The sequence below is a fragment of the Diceros bicornis genome, chromosome 22, assembly GCF_020826845.1.
Source record: "Diceros bicornis minor isolate mBicDic1 chromosome 22, mDicBic1.mat.cur, whole genome shotgun sequence".
Taxonomy (NCBI): Eukaryota; Metazoa; Chordata; class Mammalia; order Perissodactyla; family Rhinocerotidae; genus Diceros; species Diceros bicornis.
Genome location: NC_080761.1, coordinates 54643389 through 54660178, shown reverse-complemented (window position 1 = coordinate 54660178; position 16790 = coordinate 54643389). Strand labels below are relative to the sequence as shown.

The 16790-nt window shown below is 47.4% G+C and overlaps 1 protein-coding gene across 4 annotated transcripts in view; it reads right to left on the bottom strand.

The window, feature by feature from the left end:
- The window catches only part of ROR2 (receptor tyrosine kinase like orphan receptor 2), a 205432-nt gene extending 201086 nt beyond the window's left edge, over nucleotides 1-4346 (bottom strand). For 2 of the 4 annotated variants that reach the window (XR_009223494.1, XR_009223495.1), the window contains exon 1: nucleotides 3853-4346. Coding sequence is in view for 2 of the 4 variants with exons in the window: in XM_058566021.1 (XP_058422004.1) it covers nucleotides 3853-3934 (82 nt within the window). In the remaining 2 variants the exon portion in view is untranslated. The remainder of the gene's footprint in view (nucleotides 1-3852) is intronic. The other 2 variants (XM_058566021.1, XM_058566022.1) reach the window with 1 other exon arrangement.
- Nucleotides 4347-16790: the final 12444 nt, after the last annotated feature.

The window sequence follows — 16790 nt, the reverse complement described above, 5'->3', positions numbered from 1 at the left end:
ACTCATGTTGCTTAGATTTTTACTTCAAAACTCAAGAAGCCAGCACTACCCACTGAACTCTGAACATTTCTGTTACAGCACTGCAGTTGAACAGCACAAAACCAAAGATCCCAGAGGGTCGCTTGAGAAGCAGTGTTTTCAAAACTAGTCCTTTTAGCCCAATTGTCGTTTCATGAAATTGCGAGTGCCCAGGCAAAGTTCAGACTTAACCGCCACGGCTTCCTCTGAAAGCAAAGCCCCTAGTTACTTGGCTTTGAAACCTTTCATGCATGGTACTCATGGGGTCCACTGGGCAGTCACTGCAGGGTCCCCAAAGAAGGAAATATCTTAATGACAACTTTCTTTACCAGGAACAGAGTCACTGACCATAAGGAGCCCCCCCGTGGGGCACAGCAGGGTAAACCCAGCCCTTCTCCACGTGGTAACCACAGGATGCTGGAGCGGGCGGGGGGAGGCCTACCGGGGGCCCCTCCAGGTTCTCGGGGAATGGACCAGATAAACACCAAAAGGCCTCTGACATCAACGAACAATTTAGAAGACGGTTATAAACCTTCGGTAGGATAACACTCAGTACGCCACTTTCTTTTCCCTGACTACAACTCAGAATCAAGTACTTAGAGCTCTCCCAGGGAAGAGTCACAGATTACGCAAACTTCCTGTCCTTAATCAGACTGGCCAGGGTGCCGCACACCAGGGAGGCCGAGCCGTTCACACCCAGTCTCCACTTCAATCATAATGATAACTTTCCACATCCTGGCCTCCCGTGGAATGCATTTTAAAGGAGTGCCACTTCTCCACCTGAAACCTTGCTTTAGAAATCCCCTTTTAGGGGATTAATCCTCCCTACCTGTCAGAGGGCTGTTCCCCTACTCCTGCATTTCTATCCCACAGATCTCGGAAAAGATTCCAAAGGCAAGAGCAGCATTAAACCCAGACTCTGCCAGGCTTAAATGTCTCAGAGGTTACACCGAGGCTGCACGTTCACAGGGAACACGTAATTCACCGCAAATCACACCATAACAGAGAGTGACACACACACGCCAATTACGGCTGTACTTTGACCAAAGAGAAAAAAGGTTTCACAATAAAAACAAAAATGTTATTTCACATTGCCTCTAAATCTGCAGATCACTGTCCCCAAAAACTACCCCTGGTAAACGCACATTGTTAAACCCATGCTGCTTTTTTGCACGCAAAATATTAAGCAGAATTCTTGTCTGTTTTCTAACTAGGACTTGCTTTACTAATCAAAAGTCCAGCCTCACTGGCGACAGCCCACAGCAGTCACCCTCTGCCGGGGTACAGCAGCTCACCCGGGGTATCACACGGGTCAGCGGCGTGCAGAGTCTCACGCTGGCGTTCTTTATGAAGCAGACGCAGAGGTTCAACTCGCTCTCACCATTCAATACGGAACCACTTCAGATGTGTGCTGCTTCTCTGCTTGGTACACAGCCATAATAAGAAAAACATGTTGCCTTGCTATATCCATAAAAACTTTTCTTTTTCCACAAAGTCTTCTTATTCAAGATGTTTTCGTTTATTTCCTTCTGGATGGATCACTATCATTATTTATTACGACCATCACTCCAGGGATGTGAGCCAGAAGTAAACACTGCCCTGTTAGTATGGGGGGAAGGAGGACCCCAAAACTCCCACTCCCAGCCTACCCCACCTAGGAGGGGCACACAGTCCAGAATCAGGTATTTTTATCCTTAGGGAACAGAGTCTTCTATAAATATGTAGAATACGAACTTACACATCCTTTTAGAATAAATGCCCTTTTGCTGTTTTTACATAGTAACTTATGTTTAGTGTATAAAATACACTCAAATTACAGGGATTCCTCTTCACAGGAAAAAAGATGCCGAACACTCAAATCTCCTGTAATCATAAAATTGTATTCATATTGTAAATATGAATGATCATATTCCTTGAATTTTCACTTAACCTAGCATTCCAGAAGAGAATTATAAACGGCTTTCTTACTCCCTCCCCTACAGAAATTATTATTATTTTACTGGAAAAAGAAAATTATCTCCACACAGGGCCCAAAAATTAACTGAAATGACTCTGGATTGCTTTGTTCCTGAGAGATTGCTTAAATTCGAACGGAAAGGACGGCAACGTTTAAACTACTCCACCCGAAATGCCAGCAACTTTCCTGGTCTTGTTACAATATTGATGTAAGCAACGCACCCATCACCTTTCCTCGCTTCGCCCACCTCAAACTCCTCGCCACAGCACCCATCCCGCAAATGCAACCAAAACCGCCCGCAGCCACAGGTCTGCGAGCCTGAGTTTTGCCGGGCAATTAACTCCGGCGTGGCCACCGTGCAAACAATGCGCAACGGCACATCGAGTCCCGGGGTTTAAACCCCTTTCTTCCCCCGTCCCGCAGCGCAGCAAAAGGAGCCCCTGGCTCCAAAGGGCAGAGGGATTCTTGCGGCGCCAGGGTGCAGAAATCCACAGGAAGGTTGTCAGAATCGCACAGACTGATTTAGAATGTACCAGCTTACTCACCATTTCACCCTGCACCCTAAGCGGTTTATACTTTAAGGGACAACGACATAAATGTAAACCCCCTTCCCAAGTCAAGTAACCAGGAATGTACGCTGTGATCAGCATCTGCTTAAACCCAAACGCCTCCCAGGGAAGGCGGCCAGCATTCCTGATTCGGAGGAGCAGTCCCTGGAGCGCACAGTTGGCAGCAGGACGCGGGAAGAGCTGAGCCCCCTTCCTGCGCCTGTCCCCTAATTTTCACCTGCCTGCAGGCATGCGTGGAGGGAGGTGCACGATGCATGGGGTGAACGACACTAAAACCCACTTACGTGTAAGGGGGCGGCTCACATTTCTAGGACTTGAGGCGACCCTCCTCAGCCTCCAAACCTGGCGCACCGCCGCCCTCCCCCAACCCGGCAGGGTGCCCGGAATCCGGCCGGGCGGCGCGCAGGCTGGAGGTGCTTCCCGGGTCTAGACGGCGTGGGCGAGCGCCGCCTCCTCCCGCACCCCAGGCTGGTCCCCCCAGTGCCGCCTGTGAACCTCGCCGCAGCTCCGGCGCGCCCCGGGGTCCACGCAGCCGAGCCCGCGCAGGGCCCCCCGGGGACAGTGCGTGCCCCTCGAGGAAAATGACGCCCGGGAGCCGAGCCCGCCCTCCAGCTGCGCGCCTCGTCCCGGGTCTCGGGACTAAGGGTGCAGCCCGAAAGCGGCCGGGCCCCCAACAGCCCAAAGGCCACCCAAGGACCCCCGACCCCAGGCACAGGAAACGCTGCTTCGGCCTCCTCCTGGAGATGGGGGAGGGGGGAGGAGCCAACAAAAGGGAAGCCAGAGCCCCTTTCAACCAAGCGCCGGGGGGTCGGGAGACCCCTTCTCTGGGCCTGGCCAGACCGCGGCGCGCGCCCTGGGGGCGACTGCGGCGCAGACGGGGGCACGGGGGCCGGGAGTCCTGGAAGAGTCCTCGGGGAGGAGGGTCGACTCAAGGTCCTGAGAACCAGGGGATACGTCTGCGGACCCCGGGCTGGGCCGCATCCACACTCACGACCCTCGGAAACCCCCGGCAAGGGGCTCCCCGCAGAGGCTGGCGCCGCCCGCCCCGGCCTCTGGAAACACTTAGCCGTGCCCACAGCGCGCCTTATTGGAAGCAGCCCCCGGTGGCGGGGCGCCGGGCGCGGGCCGGGAGCCGGGCCGAGGTGGGCGCGGGGGGGCCCTGCCCGGCGCCCCTCGCTAGGGAGCACGGGCGCCGGCGCGGCGGCCCGGGGCACAGTCTCGGAAGAAGGTACGGACGCGTGAGCCGCGAGCCTCCCGCCCGCGCTCGGAGGCGGCGCGCCGGGGCGGGCGCGGGGCGGTGGGTCCTACCTGAGGTCCGGGGCACGGAGAGCAGGAGCGCGGCGGCAGCCCAGACGGCCGGGGCGCGCGGCAGCGCCGAGCCCCGGGCCATGCCGCGGGCCGGGGCGCGGGAGCCACCACCCCTGTCGGCCGCGCGTCCGCTGCTCTGTTTCCCGGGCGCTTCGCAAGTTGGTCCCTTTCGAGGAACTCGTGGTGCTCCTCCTCTCCCGGCCTAGATGCGCCGCGAGGCTCCGGCCACGGCGGGGACTGGCTGCGAGGCTCCGGGGCGCGGGCTCGGGCGTCCCGCCGGCCGCCGGGACGAGCGCGGGGGGCGGACCGCGGGCGCGCAGGAGGCAGGGTCCCCGGCTCGCCCGCCCCGATGGGCAGAGCGACGCCGGCGTCGGCGCCGGCGCCCCCTGCCGGAGGGACGCGCCTGCGGCGGGTGGGGCGCGCGGGAAACTGGGGGCCGGGACCGGGGGCCGCTCCCTCCCCGGACGCGCCTCCGGCCTTCGCCCCAGGACGCTTGGCCGCAAAGGCGGCGCCTTGTGGACGTCCAGCTAGACCTCGCTGGGGTTGCCCTCGCCTCAGAGGCGCCCGGGGTAGTTGGCACCCACCTTCAGGGGGCGGGACCCCCGGGGGCTTGGTCACAAATCAGTAACTCAGGACGACACTGCGCCCGCCAGCTTCCACTGGGACAACTCAGAGAGCCACCCAGAAACCAGCGGCGAGGGAGGAAGAGAAGCGAGGGCTTGGAGAAGCGAGCGTTCCAGGAAAGAAACAGGCCGCGTCCCGGCCGGCGCCCTCCCGGACAACCGCGTCCCTCCAAAAGGCTCAGAAACTGCTGGGAGTGGGGGCGCGTGAAGGGAGCCCTCAGGACGCGATGCTATCTGAAGCCACTGCGGCTTTTGGTTTACTGTTATAAGCAAATTGTGTAATTTTACCTATTAAAGGCAGAACACTAGTTGTTCTTTGCAGAGCCCCAGAACATGCAGAAGTAATTTGCTTCACTTGTAAAAGACATTTTGAACGCAATTCAAATAGCATATTTTCTTGCTTATTCTTGGTTTTGCTTAACACATGCCAAGGTCTGGAATGGGAAGGCCTGAGCCTCCTGTTTGTAACGCAGGCATTTTCTTTGTTTTTGCTCTCTTGGAGAAGGGATTGGGAACCTCCCGCGTCTCCCCTGTTTGTTTTGTGAGATTTATCTTTTAACTGATTATCAAGCAGATTGTTCGGCGTTTTTGCTCAAGAACCATTTCCTGCTAGTTGGGGTGAATTAGGGAAAGCCCTGGCCTTGGGTGCCAGACCCTGAGGCCACTGCGCTTGCCCCCCTGGAATTGACCCTCCACCACCTCTCACATGGCAGGAAATAAAAGGTCTCTTGCTGTGGTCGGCTGACAACGTGCCTGAGCCAGCCCCAGCCGGTACCCCTGTGAAAATTATTAAGGCCTCTCACTGTCTCTGCCGAATCTGTTTGGGGGAACATCCCACACAGTTCTCATTCCGATGCATATGCAAACTGGAGGGCCTGCGACTGTGAGTGGCCAGGGGCTGCAGGGGATCCAGGGAAGAAAAGGAGATGATGGTAAAATCATTATCCCACTGCCGCGTCCCCAGCCCGGCCCCCCGGGCGGTCCTTCTGCGCCGCTGGTGCCCATCTGGGGGCTGCCCTCCTGGGGGTCGCTCAAGGACTGCCAGGTATTTATCTTTGGGTTTTTCCTCCCTTTTCTTCCCTTGGGGGCTCTCAAGGATGCTTAAAAGTAAATAAAGCTTTGAGAGTTGGTCTTGAAGCACTTAGTTCCAGACTTCTCCATTCTGGATCTGGTGAAAACCAGACAGGGTGGCAGAAAAGGGTCCTAGGAGCCTTGCCTTCAAAAACCAGTCCATCTGTGCTGCGTTGTCCCTGCCGTAGACCTGTGCTCCTTTGGCACTGTGCTGCACACAGCTTGAGGTGGTAGTTCCAGAACCATAGGGTGGGTCAGCAGCTCTGCCCCTTGTTCTGGGTGTGAAGTTAGGGGAGATGACCTAATCAGCTTCAGCCACTCATCTGTGTGCAATTTTCCCATGACTGGGTCCCCGCAAACCTGACCCGAGAGTTTAAACAGCAACATAGATTTTTGCTGACAGTTTCTTGGGTGGGATCAGAAATGTGGGCTATATCACACATGATCCCTTAAAGCTTTTTGAAAATTATCTTTTCAGCATTTCTCTTTCCCCAAATTTTCCCTACCTATGACTCTGGCCTGCCCTCCCCTGTCTCCCCTCACTCCCTGCTGCCTCCCATTTCTACGTGTTCAGAACTGAGGGATAAACACAGTAAGTTTATCCTCATAAATAAGAGAGCCCAAAGTATGTGCTTTCTAAGCAGTTAGCAGAATGTAGCTTAGGTCCAAAGCCACGTTAGAGCTACTTATCTCCTCCAACCTCTATTAGTTATCCATTGCTGCATAAAAATCACCCCAAAACCTACCAGCTTAAAACAGGAAACTTTATTATTTCATGTGGCTTCTGTGGGTCAGGGATTCAGGAGAGGGTTAGTGAGGTCTGGCCCAGGGTCAGCTACAAGGCTGCAGGCAGAGGTCAGCCAGGGCTGCATCATCTGAAGGCTTGGCCTGGGCTGGAGGGTCTTCACAAGGCGGCTTGCTCACATGTCTGGCGAGTTGGTGCCAGCTGTGGGCAGGAGGCCTCCGGTCCCCGCCACAAGGACCTCTCTACTGGGCTCCTTGAGTATCTCACAACGTGGCGGCTGCAGCGTCTTTTATAACTCAGCCTTGGAAGTTATGCACAGTCATTTCTGCAGTATCGTGTTGGTTTCACGGGCCGGCCCTCTTCATTAGGAGGAAACTACGCAAAGGCGTGTATACCAAGAGGCTACCACACCACCTATAGGGAGCACAGCCATGCTGGCCTCAGGACGGGCAGCAGGCAAGGACGGGAAATGAGTGTGAAGTGTGGCAGCAAGAGCGACAGGAAGAAGCCAGGTGCCCCTTGAAGACTGTGAGAGGGAGCCACGAAGATATCTGGGGAAAAACCTTCCAGGTGCAGTGACGGGCCAGTGTGAAGGCTTCAAGGCCCAGGGTTCCTGGGGTATCTGAGGAACAACCTATTGGCCACCTGTATACCTTGTTTTGTGAAACGTCTGTTCAGATCTTTTGCTCATCTTTTAACTGGGTTATATATCTCCTTATTTTCAAGAGTTCTTTATATGTTTAGAGAAGGGAACTCTCATACACTGCTGGTGGGAGTGCAAACTGGTGCAGCCACTATGGAAAACAGTATGGAGATTCCTCAAAAAATCAAGGATAGAACTACCATATGATCCAGCTATTCCACTGTTGGGTATTTATCCAAAGAACCTGAAAACACCATATTTGTAAAGGTACATGCACCCCTGTGTTCATTGCAGCGTTATTCACAATAGCCAAGACTTGGAAGTGCCCATCAAGGGACGAATGGATAAAGAAGATGTGGTATATATACACAATAGAATACTACTCAGCCATAAGAAACGATGAAATCCAGGCATTTGTGACAACATGGATGGACATTGAGGGTATAATGCAAAGTGAAATAAGTCAGAGGGAGAAGGTCAAATACCATATGATTTCCTTCATTAAGTAGTAGATAATAACAACAATAAACAAACACATAGGGACAGAGATTGGATTGGTGGTTACCAGAGGGGAAGGGGGGAGGGAGGAGGGTGAAAGGGATAATTCGGTACATGTGTGTGGTGATGGGTTGTAATTAGTATTTTGGTGGTGAACATGATGTAATCTGTGCAGAAATAGAAGTACAACAATGTACACCTGAAATTTATACAATGTTATAAACCAATGTTACTGCAATAAACAAAAAATTTTTTTTAAAAATCAAGAGTTCTTTATATGTTTGGATATAAGCTCATTTCAGGCAGATAAAGATATAGATACAGATAATATTTTCTCCCAGTCTCTGGCTTGTCTTTTATGTTTTTTTAAACAATGTCTTTTCATAAACAGCTGTTTCCCATATTGATGAAGTCCAATTTATCAATTTTTTCTTTTATAGGTAGTGCTTTTTGAGGCTCAGTAAATGCCAGCTCAGACCAAAAACATCAGTGAGAATGGCATATATGAGCATGCCAAACTTCATGGAAAGTAGATGCCTTCGGTCCACAGCCTTCTGCCTGCTGGGCTCTTGTGGGGAATACACACAAACCAGTGTGGTGGGATTTTCCACTGGTTCGTTTCTTTTCAGTCGGGAAAATCCTCAACTGAATTGTACCCTTCTGCTCTACTGGCAGCGAGCGACACAGAAATACAAGGGCAAAACGAGACAATAGCCCAGCTTGTCAAACAAGATGGTCTGTTTCCTCACTCCACTCTCCTTGCCGGTCCTGAATCCTCATCCTTGTCAACTCCCTCTCTCTCACCCCATCGCCATGTCCTACTGGGTTTACCTTCTGGATGCCTTCTGCCTACTGTGCTCTGTCCCCATTACCATCACCCTAACTCAAAAGAGCCTCATCTTTGCCTAGATAAGAGCTTCCATACTAGTCTCCCCATTCCTACCATCACCCAGCTCCAGTCTGCTCTCCACACATGTGTGGAAAGATCTTTCAAACCCAACTCTAACTACGTTGCTGCCTAATGGCTTGCTGGTGCTCTCAAGTCAAAGACTGAAACCTCTACGTTACATGGAGGATCTGACCCCACACACATGCCCAGCCTTATTCCATACCTGTGCTTGTTCATTTCCTCAAAAACACAAAAAGCACTGATCTCCCTTCCACATGGGCCTTTCCACAAGCTGTTCTTTCTGCTTGGAACACGCTCTCCCTGACTTCACTTAGGTACCTTCTACTCCTCCCTTCAGCTGTCACTTCCTAAGGGCCGCCTCTCTCTCTGTCACCCCACGATGGTCAGGTCTCCATGTAGACAGAGCCTAGACCCCACCTGGAGGCACGTATCGCAATTATAATCTTACCCGTATGATACAAGCTTGGTAGATTGAAGTCTATTTTCCCTACTCATCTGATGCTCCAGAAGAAAAGGGCCAGCACATCCCCACCAATGCCTGAGATGTGGTCACAGCATATGTAGGAGGGAAGGAGGGAGAGAGGGAAGAAGCAACTCTGATTCGGGAGAAATACAATAAATTCTTCATTTACTGGTCTACTGCCTTTCTTTCTAATGTGTAGCAAATCTTTATCAAAGAATCCTAGCAGGTTCTCCATTTCACGCTTACATCACTGAACAAATTTTTTTATAGGCTTATCCTGAAATTATACATCCATCCAAAACTACAGTGGTTTTGTAAAGTATGTTTTGTCTCAAACCATTTATGTCTATATACAGCTTAAATAGGCTTTCTTGTTTCCAGAAATTCAGATTCAGGTTGATGGAACAAAGATTCCAGTTTTCACCAATAAGTACAAACTAGAAGTTCACAAAGCTTGAGTGCAATCAAGCAAAGAAACTTTATCTTAAATTTCCAATCTTTACATCAAGGAATGAGGGCAGTGGAGAGACTGACAGGAAACAATACCTTCCTTTGTCGCTCCTCATTCTGTACACCGATGACTGCCACCTAGCAGGTAGGCATCTTGAGGAGGCCCGCTGCTAGTCGGAGCTCTAGTCTTAAACTCCTTAATCATGGTGAGAGGTTTTTTTCCTCCCCTGGCAAATGTATGGTCTTTTCCAACACCAATTCTCCAGTTCTCCGAACAGCAACTGGGAGTCCCACAATTTAGTTCTAACCTGACTCTACCCGCGGTTAGCCTCAGACTGCACAGGTTAAGAGCCCAGTCCCACAAGATGCCATCACGTCAGATGCCAGTCTCGAGTACCAGGTGCCCAGGTTACCCACATGCCTGTCCAACTTGGCTGCCAGGGATTCCCACAGCTTCTCCTCAGGTTTGCTAATTTGCTAGAACAGCTCACAGCACTCAGGAAAGCACTTTACTTACTATTTCCAGTTTATTATAAGGGATACAGCTCAGGAATAGCCAAATGGAAGAGATGCACAGGGCAAGATATGGGTCGGGGGTGAGCACGACCCTTCTGTGCCCTCTCTAGGCGCACCACCCTCCCAGCACCTCTGTGTGTTCACCAACCTGGAAGCTCTCTGAACCTCTTCATTTAGGCGTTTTTGTGGAGGTTTCATTACATAGGCATGATTGATTAAATCATTGGCCATTGGTGATTGAACTCAATCTCCAGCCTCTCCCCACTCCCCAGAAGTTGGGGTGGGAGTAGGGGTGGATGTTGAAAGTTCCAACCCTCTAACCATGGCTTGGTTTTCCTGGTGACCAGCCCGCATCCTGAAGCTATTAAGGGGCTCTCCAAGAGTCACCTCGTTAGCATAAACTCAGGTATGGTTAAGAGGGGCTCATTATGAATAACAGAGGACACTCCTATCACTCAGGAGATGCCAAGGGTTTTAGGAGATCTGTGCCAGGAACCAGGGGCGAGGACCAAATATAAATTCCCCATTGTACCATATGTGGTCAGAACACTTTTCCTAACAAAGCAGTTAAAAATAACAGTTTATTCTTTTGTGAAAAGAAAAGGCAATACAACCAAGATGTATTTATATCACCATGATTACTACAATAAGATTATTGGATGAAAATACTAATATTGCTAAGGGTTTTGTTCAACAACATTTCATGCCTATCATATCTTCCAAAATCCCCTTTAAACATAGTTTATTTCTCAATCTTAAAAGCAAATGTAGAGTCTCTATCCTCTGGATCAACAATCACCAGTCTTATTGGAAGGTGCTTACACATCCAGCTCCTCTCCTATATAACGCAGTCTCCGGAATACATAGAAAATTGTCCTGGCTCCGTAGTTCAAGCTTTGGCAGCCTGAGACCTACAGGGACCTTACATTCACCCCCCTGGCTTTGATGTATGTTATGGGTTACATTGTGTCCCCAAAAAGATGTTGAAATCCTAACTCCAGAACCTGTGAATGGGAACTTATTTGGAAATAAGTTCTGTTCAGATGATCAAGTTAAGATGAGGTCATCAGGGTGGGCCCTAATCCAATACGACTATGTCCTCATGAAGAGGAGAAATTTGGACAGAGGAACAGACATGTGGAGAGGGAAGACACACAGGGAAGATTGGAGTCACGCTGCACAAGCCAAGGAACTACGAGAAGCTGGAGAGAGGCCTGGAACAGATCCTTCCCCAGTGTCTTCAGAGGGAACTGGCCCAGCCAACACCTTGATCTCAGATTTCCAGCCTCTAGAACCATGAGACAATAAGTTCTTGTTGTTTAAGCTGCCCAGTCTGTGGCGCTTTGTTACGGCAGCCCTAGAACACCAATTCAATGTAATAAATGGACACAGACCAGAGGTAGTCCTTTCAAATTACTTACTATTAATTATAAGATTATTAAGCATAACACAAGATTGTCCAATATAAAATTCTCTAAACTGGATGCCATCTACACACACGCATGGTCCCTGCTGTTAGGGGAAGAAAGCCACAGTGCCTTCACCTCCAGCAGAGAGCGAGTGCTGGTCCAGTGATCGCCTCGTCCATGTGGATGCTCTTGCTCTCCGGGGGCAGCTAGGCCATCCCAGAACTGGATCCACTCCAAGGGCTCTAACAGAGTGAGATCCAGAGCTTCCAGGAAAGACTTGATCTTCCACCTTTAGGCAAGCAGAGCGACACATGCAGCCCCGAGGAGGGAGCGGTGTCTTCATACGTAGTAAATCCTGGTATGTGGTGCTGGATGTGACGGGTGCTCTAGGCTCTGCGATCCCTCCCACAAGGTGTGGCGGGTCTGACAGAGCTACAGATGATGCCACTCTGGTACTCCAGTGCTGAGAAGATGCAGTGGCTGTCTCTGGGACTTAGGCAGTCCTCAAATGTGAGCTGATGGGGTGTTGTGGCCAGAAGAGGGACTTAGGGTCAAAATTCCCTCACAGTTCAGAAGGCCAGCAGCAGGATGATGTACACAGTGTCTGGTCTCTCATCATACCAGGATGGGAATGCATGCAGCCATTCTCTCTTTTGTTTTTTTCAGAGGAGGATTAGCCCTGAGCTAACATGTATGCCAATCTTCCTCTATTTTGTATATGGGACACCACCACAGCATGGCTGATAAATGGTGTAGGTCCTCATCAGGGATCTGAACCCAGGAACCCAGGCCGTGAAGCATAGCGCATTGAACTTAACCACTACACCATGGAGCCGGCCCCAATTCTCCTTTTTTATTGAGACTTTGGGAGGCCATCGGTGATGTCCACCTGAGTGAATGACAATGTGGCTGTTGTGGATATGAGAGTGGCCTTGCCAAGGCAGGTAAATACCTTGCAGCTGTCTGTCAGCTGTGAGGAGTTGCATACCAATGAACAGTACCTGGAAACCCTGGGAGGGGAAAGCATGGAGCAGCCCCAGGAGGGCAATTGGGAGAGAAGCCCCAGGGAAACCCAACAGACAATCCTGTTTGTCCCTCCTCCAACAGGCAGTTAACAGAAAAGTCAACACCAATGGCCGGTAAACAAAGAAAAACAAATACTTAACTTGACTAGTAACCAGAGAAATGCAAAATGAAATGAAATCCCATTTTTTATCTGGCAAGCACTTGAGGGGAAGATGGTACTCCCAGTCATTGTGGATGGGGATATAAAATGATGTACAGCCATTTTTGATGTACATTACATTTGGAGAGTAACACAGCAGGATTTATTAATATTTGATATGTGGGCCCTATGACCTAGCCATTCAGTTCTCCGGATATGGAGAGATAAGGAGGGGAGTTGTGCTGTTTATTGCCGAGTTTCACTTATCTATTGCCACAGAGTAAACCCCAACACTTAGTAGATTAAAACAACAATTCATAATTATCCCTCGAATTTCTGTGGGTTGACTGGGCACAGCCAGATGGTTTTCCACCAGACTGCAGAAGTCTGGAGGCTCCGCTTCTTCACTCAGATTACCTTCGCTTAGATTATCTGGCACCTGGGTGCTCCTCCATGTGGCCTCTATCTCCAGGGAAGGGTGGGGCATGTCCTTCTCTAAGGCCTCTGCGTGTGGCCTCTCTTCAGAAGGGTATTGGACTTCTTACATGGCGGCCGGCTCTAAAGACCACAGAAGTGGAAGCTGCTGGTCCTTTTTAAGGCTTAGTCCCAGAACTGTTACAGCACCAACTCCCCTCATTCTACCGGTTACAGTGAATCAGTGTCAGCCCAGATTCAGTGCGGAAGGGGCCTATATCAGGACAGGAAAACCTGGAGGTGTACTTTATTGGGAGCTATCTTTGGAGACTAGGTACTATTACACACAGTATTGGTTTTTTATAGCAAAAAATTAGAAATCACTTAAATATCTATCAATAGGGGGATGTCTAAGTGAATATATATATATTATATATATATGTCACGATACTGTAACGCAGTATAACAGGATGAGATAGATCTATATATATACTGACAGATACACCTTCAAGACATGTTGTTAAGTGAAAAACATAAGTTACAGAGCAATAAAAGGAAGACAGGATTTTTTGTAAAATAATAACAATAAGAGACAAATCCCATTCCTAATCTGTACACTATGATTGCATGCAGTAGGAACTTGAAGGGTACAATTTAAGCTGTTAACAGTGCCTGCCTATGGGGAAAAAGAAATGAGATTAGGGTGAAGGTCAAGAGCAAGTCATATCCACGATTCCAAGCGTTTTCTTCTTTTCCTCACGATGACGTCTACCCTCAATTCATAGAAAGCTGAAAGCACAACACTGAGCACAGATAAAGTTTGTGGCACGTCAAGCTGTGTCTTTTCTACATCCCTCAATGTGCTATACAATATAGAATGAGACCTCACCCAAGCCTTCGCCTTGTCGCCCTCAAGCACAAGAAATGAACATCTTTGTTCCTCCATCCTAGGGCCAGGACTTCCTGAAAATAAACCTCATTAATGGACTTTGCTTTAATTGATGAAACTAACATGAGGTAAAATTGAAATGTGCATTTCAAACTTAGAACATATCAACCATTCTCCATGTGATGGAAACCGTAAATTGCACGAGCTCAGATCTTGTGCACACACTGGCAGAAGATGAAGTGTGTCATGCTGCACTGTTTGTGTGGAGGACAGGACTGTGACTCAGGCTACCCCCCACGGAGCTGACCTACTGTGCTGGGCACAGCAGCAGAGCGCTTAACAGCAACATCCTCTAGATTTGCCTGGATTCAAATTCACATGCCTTTGGGTTTTTGTCAGGATTGAGTCTTGGCACATAGTAATTCTTAGGAAAAAATAATCATCTGTTGTTGGGTTCAAGCTTGTTAAGATATTATAATATATATAGTATATTATAGTATTATATATATATAGTAATAAACCAGTATTACTCAAAGTAGCTGATCAAAGAAGAAATCTTTGTGTATGGATAAAGAAGAGTTAAATCAGTGTTACTCAAAAAGTACCTGGTCAGTCTGTAAATACTTTATCAGGTCTACAACTAGGTAAGGAGCTTGTGCTAGAACGTGAGTCAATGCACAGCGTCCTTCATCAAGAAAGTCTTAACATAAAAAACTATTAGCACAAATGCAAAAAAAATGAGGTTAGATATGATATCAAAAACATAAAATGTGGAAGGAGGGGAGATAAAGAGTAGAGCTTTCAGGCAGAGGTCAAACTAAAGAGACCATCAGCTTAATATAGATTGCTATATACATAGGTTACTGTATATGAACCCCATGGTAATCACAAACCAGAAACTATAATAAATACACAAAAAACTAAAAGAAAGGAACCCAAACATAATACTAAAGAAAGCCAACAAACCACAAGGGAAGAGAGCAAGAGAAGAAAGGAACAGAGAAGAACTACTAAAACACCAATAAAAAAACAAGTTAAAAAATGGCGATAAGTACATACTTAGCCATAGCTATGTTAAACGTCAATGGACTAAATCCTCCAGTTAAAAGGCATAGGGTGGCTGACTGGAAAAAACAAGACCCATATATATACTGCATGCAAGAGACACACTTCAGACCTAAAGACACTCACAAACTGAAAGTGAAGTATTGGAGAAAGATACTCCATGCAAATGGCAATGAAAAGAAAGCTGGGGTAGCAATACTCATATCAGACAAAATAGACTTTAAAACAAAAACTGTAAAAAGAGGCAAAGAAGGTCTCTACATAATGATCAAGGGAACAATCCAACAAGAGGATATAACACTTGCAAATATCTATGCACCCAACATAAGAGCACCTAAATATATAAAGCAATTATTAACAGACATGAAAAGAGAAATAGACAGTAACACAATAATAGTAGGGGACTTTAACACTCCACTTACACCAACGGATAGATCATCCAAACAGAAGATCAATAAGGAAACATTGGCCTTAAATGACGCACTAGAAAAGATGGATCTAGTAGATATACACAGAACATTCCATCCAAAAACCGAAGAATACACGTTCTTTTCAAATGCACATGGAACATTCTCCAGGATTGATCACGTATTAGGACACAAAACCAGTCTCCATAAATTTAAGAAGGTTGAAATAATGCCAAGCATCTTTTCTGACCACAATGGTATGAAACTAGAACTCAACTATAGGAAGAAAATCAGAAAAGGCATAAATATGTGGAGATTAAACAAAATGCTATGGAACAACGATTGGGTCAGCGAGAAATCAAAGGAGAAATCAAAAAATACATGGAGACAAATGAAAATGAAATTACAACATGCCAACATTTGTGGGATACAGCAAAAGTAGTTCTAAGAGGGAAGTTTATAGCAACACAAACAAAAAAAAATCTCAAATAAACAAGAAAAACAAGAAACAAGAAAAGAGGAAACAACATCTCAACAGACAAGAAAAATCTCAAATAAACAATCTAACAAGGCACCTAAAGGAACTGGAAAAAGAAGAACAAAAAAAGCCCAAAATCAGTAGAAGAAAGGAGATAATAAAAATCTGAGCAGAAATAAATGAAATAGAGACTAAAAGAACAATAGAAAAAATTAATAAAACCAAGAGCTGGTTCTTTGAAAAGATAAAAAAAATTGACAAACCTTTAGTTAGACTCACCAAGAAAAAAAGAGAGAAGGCTCAGATAAGTAAAATTGGAAATGAAAGAGGAGAAATTACAACGGACACCTCAGAAATACAAAAGATTATAAGAGAATACTATGAAAAGCTATATGCCAACAAGTTTGACAATCTGGAAGAAATGGATAAATTCTTAGAATCATACAACCTTCCAAAACTGGATCAAGAAGAAATAGAGAATTTGAATAGACCAATCACCAGTAAGGAGATCGAAACAGTAATCAAAAACCTCCCCAAAAATAAAAGTCCAGGACCAGATGGCTTCCTTGGTGAATTCTACCAAACATTCAAAAAAGACTTAATACCTATCCTTCTCAAACTCTTCCAAAAGATTGAGGAGGGAGGGAAGCTCCCTAACTCATTCTACGAAGCCAACATAACCCTGATACCAAAACCAGACAAGGACAACACACAAAAAAAAGAAAATTACAGGCCGATATCACTGATGAACATCGATGCAAAACTCCTCAACAAAATACTAGCAAATCACATACAACAGTACATTAAAAAGATTATACACCATGAATAGGTGGGATTTATTCCAGGGATGCAGAGATGGTTCAATATTCGCAAATCCATCAATGTAATACACCACATTGATAAAATGAAGAATAAAAATCACGTGATCATCTCAATAGATGCAGAGAAAGCATTTGACAAGATATAACATCCATTTATGATAAAAACTCTGAATAAAATGTGTATAGAAGGAAAGTACTTCAACATAATAAAGGCCATATATGAAAAACCCACAGCTAATATCATCCTCAATGGTGAAAAACTGAAAGCTATCCATCTAAGAGCAGGAACCAGACAAGGATGCCCACTCTCACCACTCCTATTTAACATAGTACTGGAAGTCCTAGCCAGAGCAATCAGGCAAGAAAAAGAA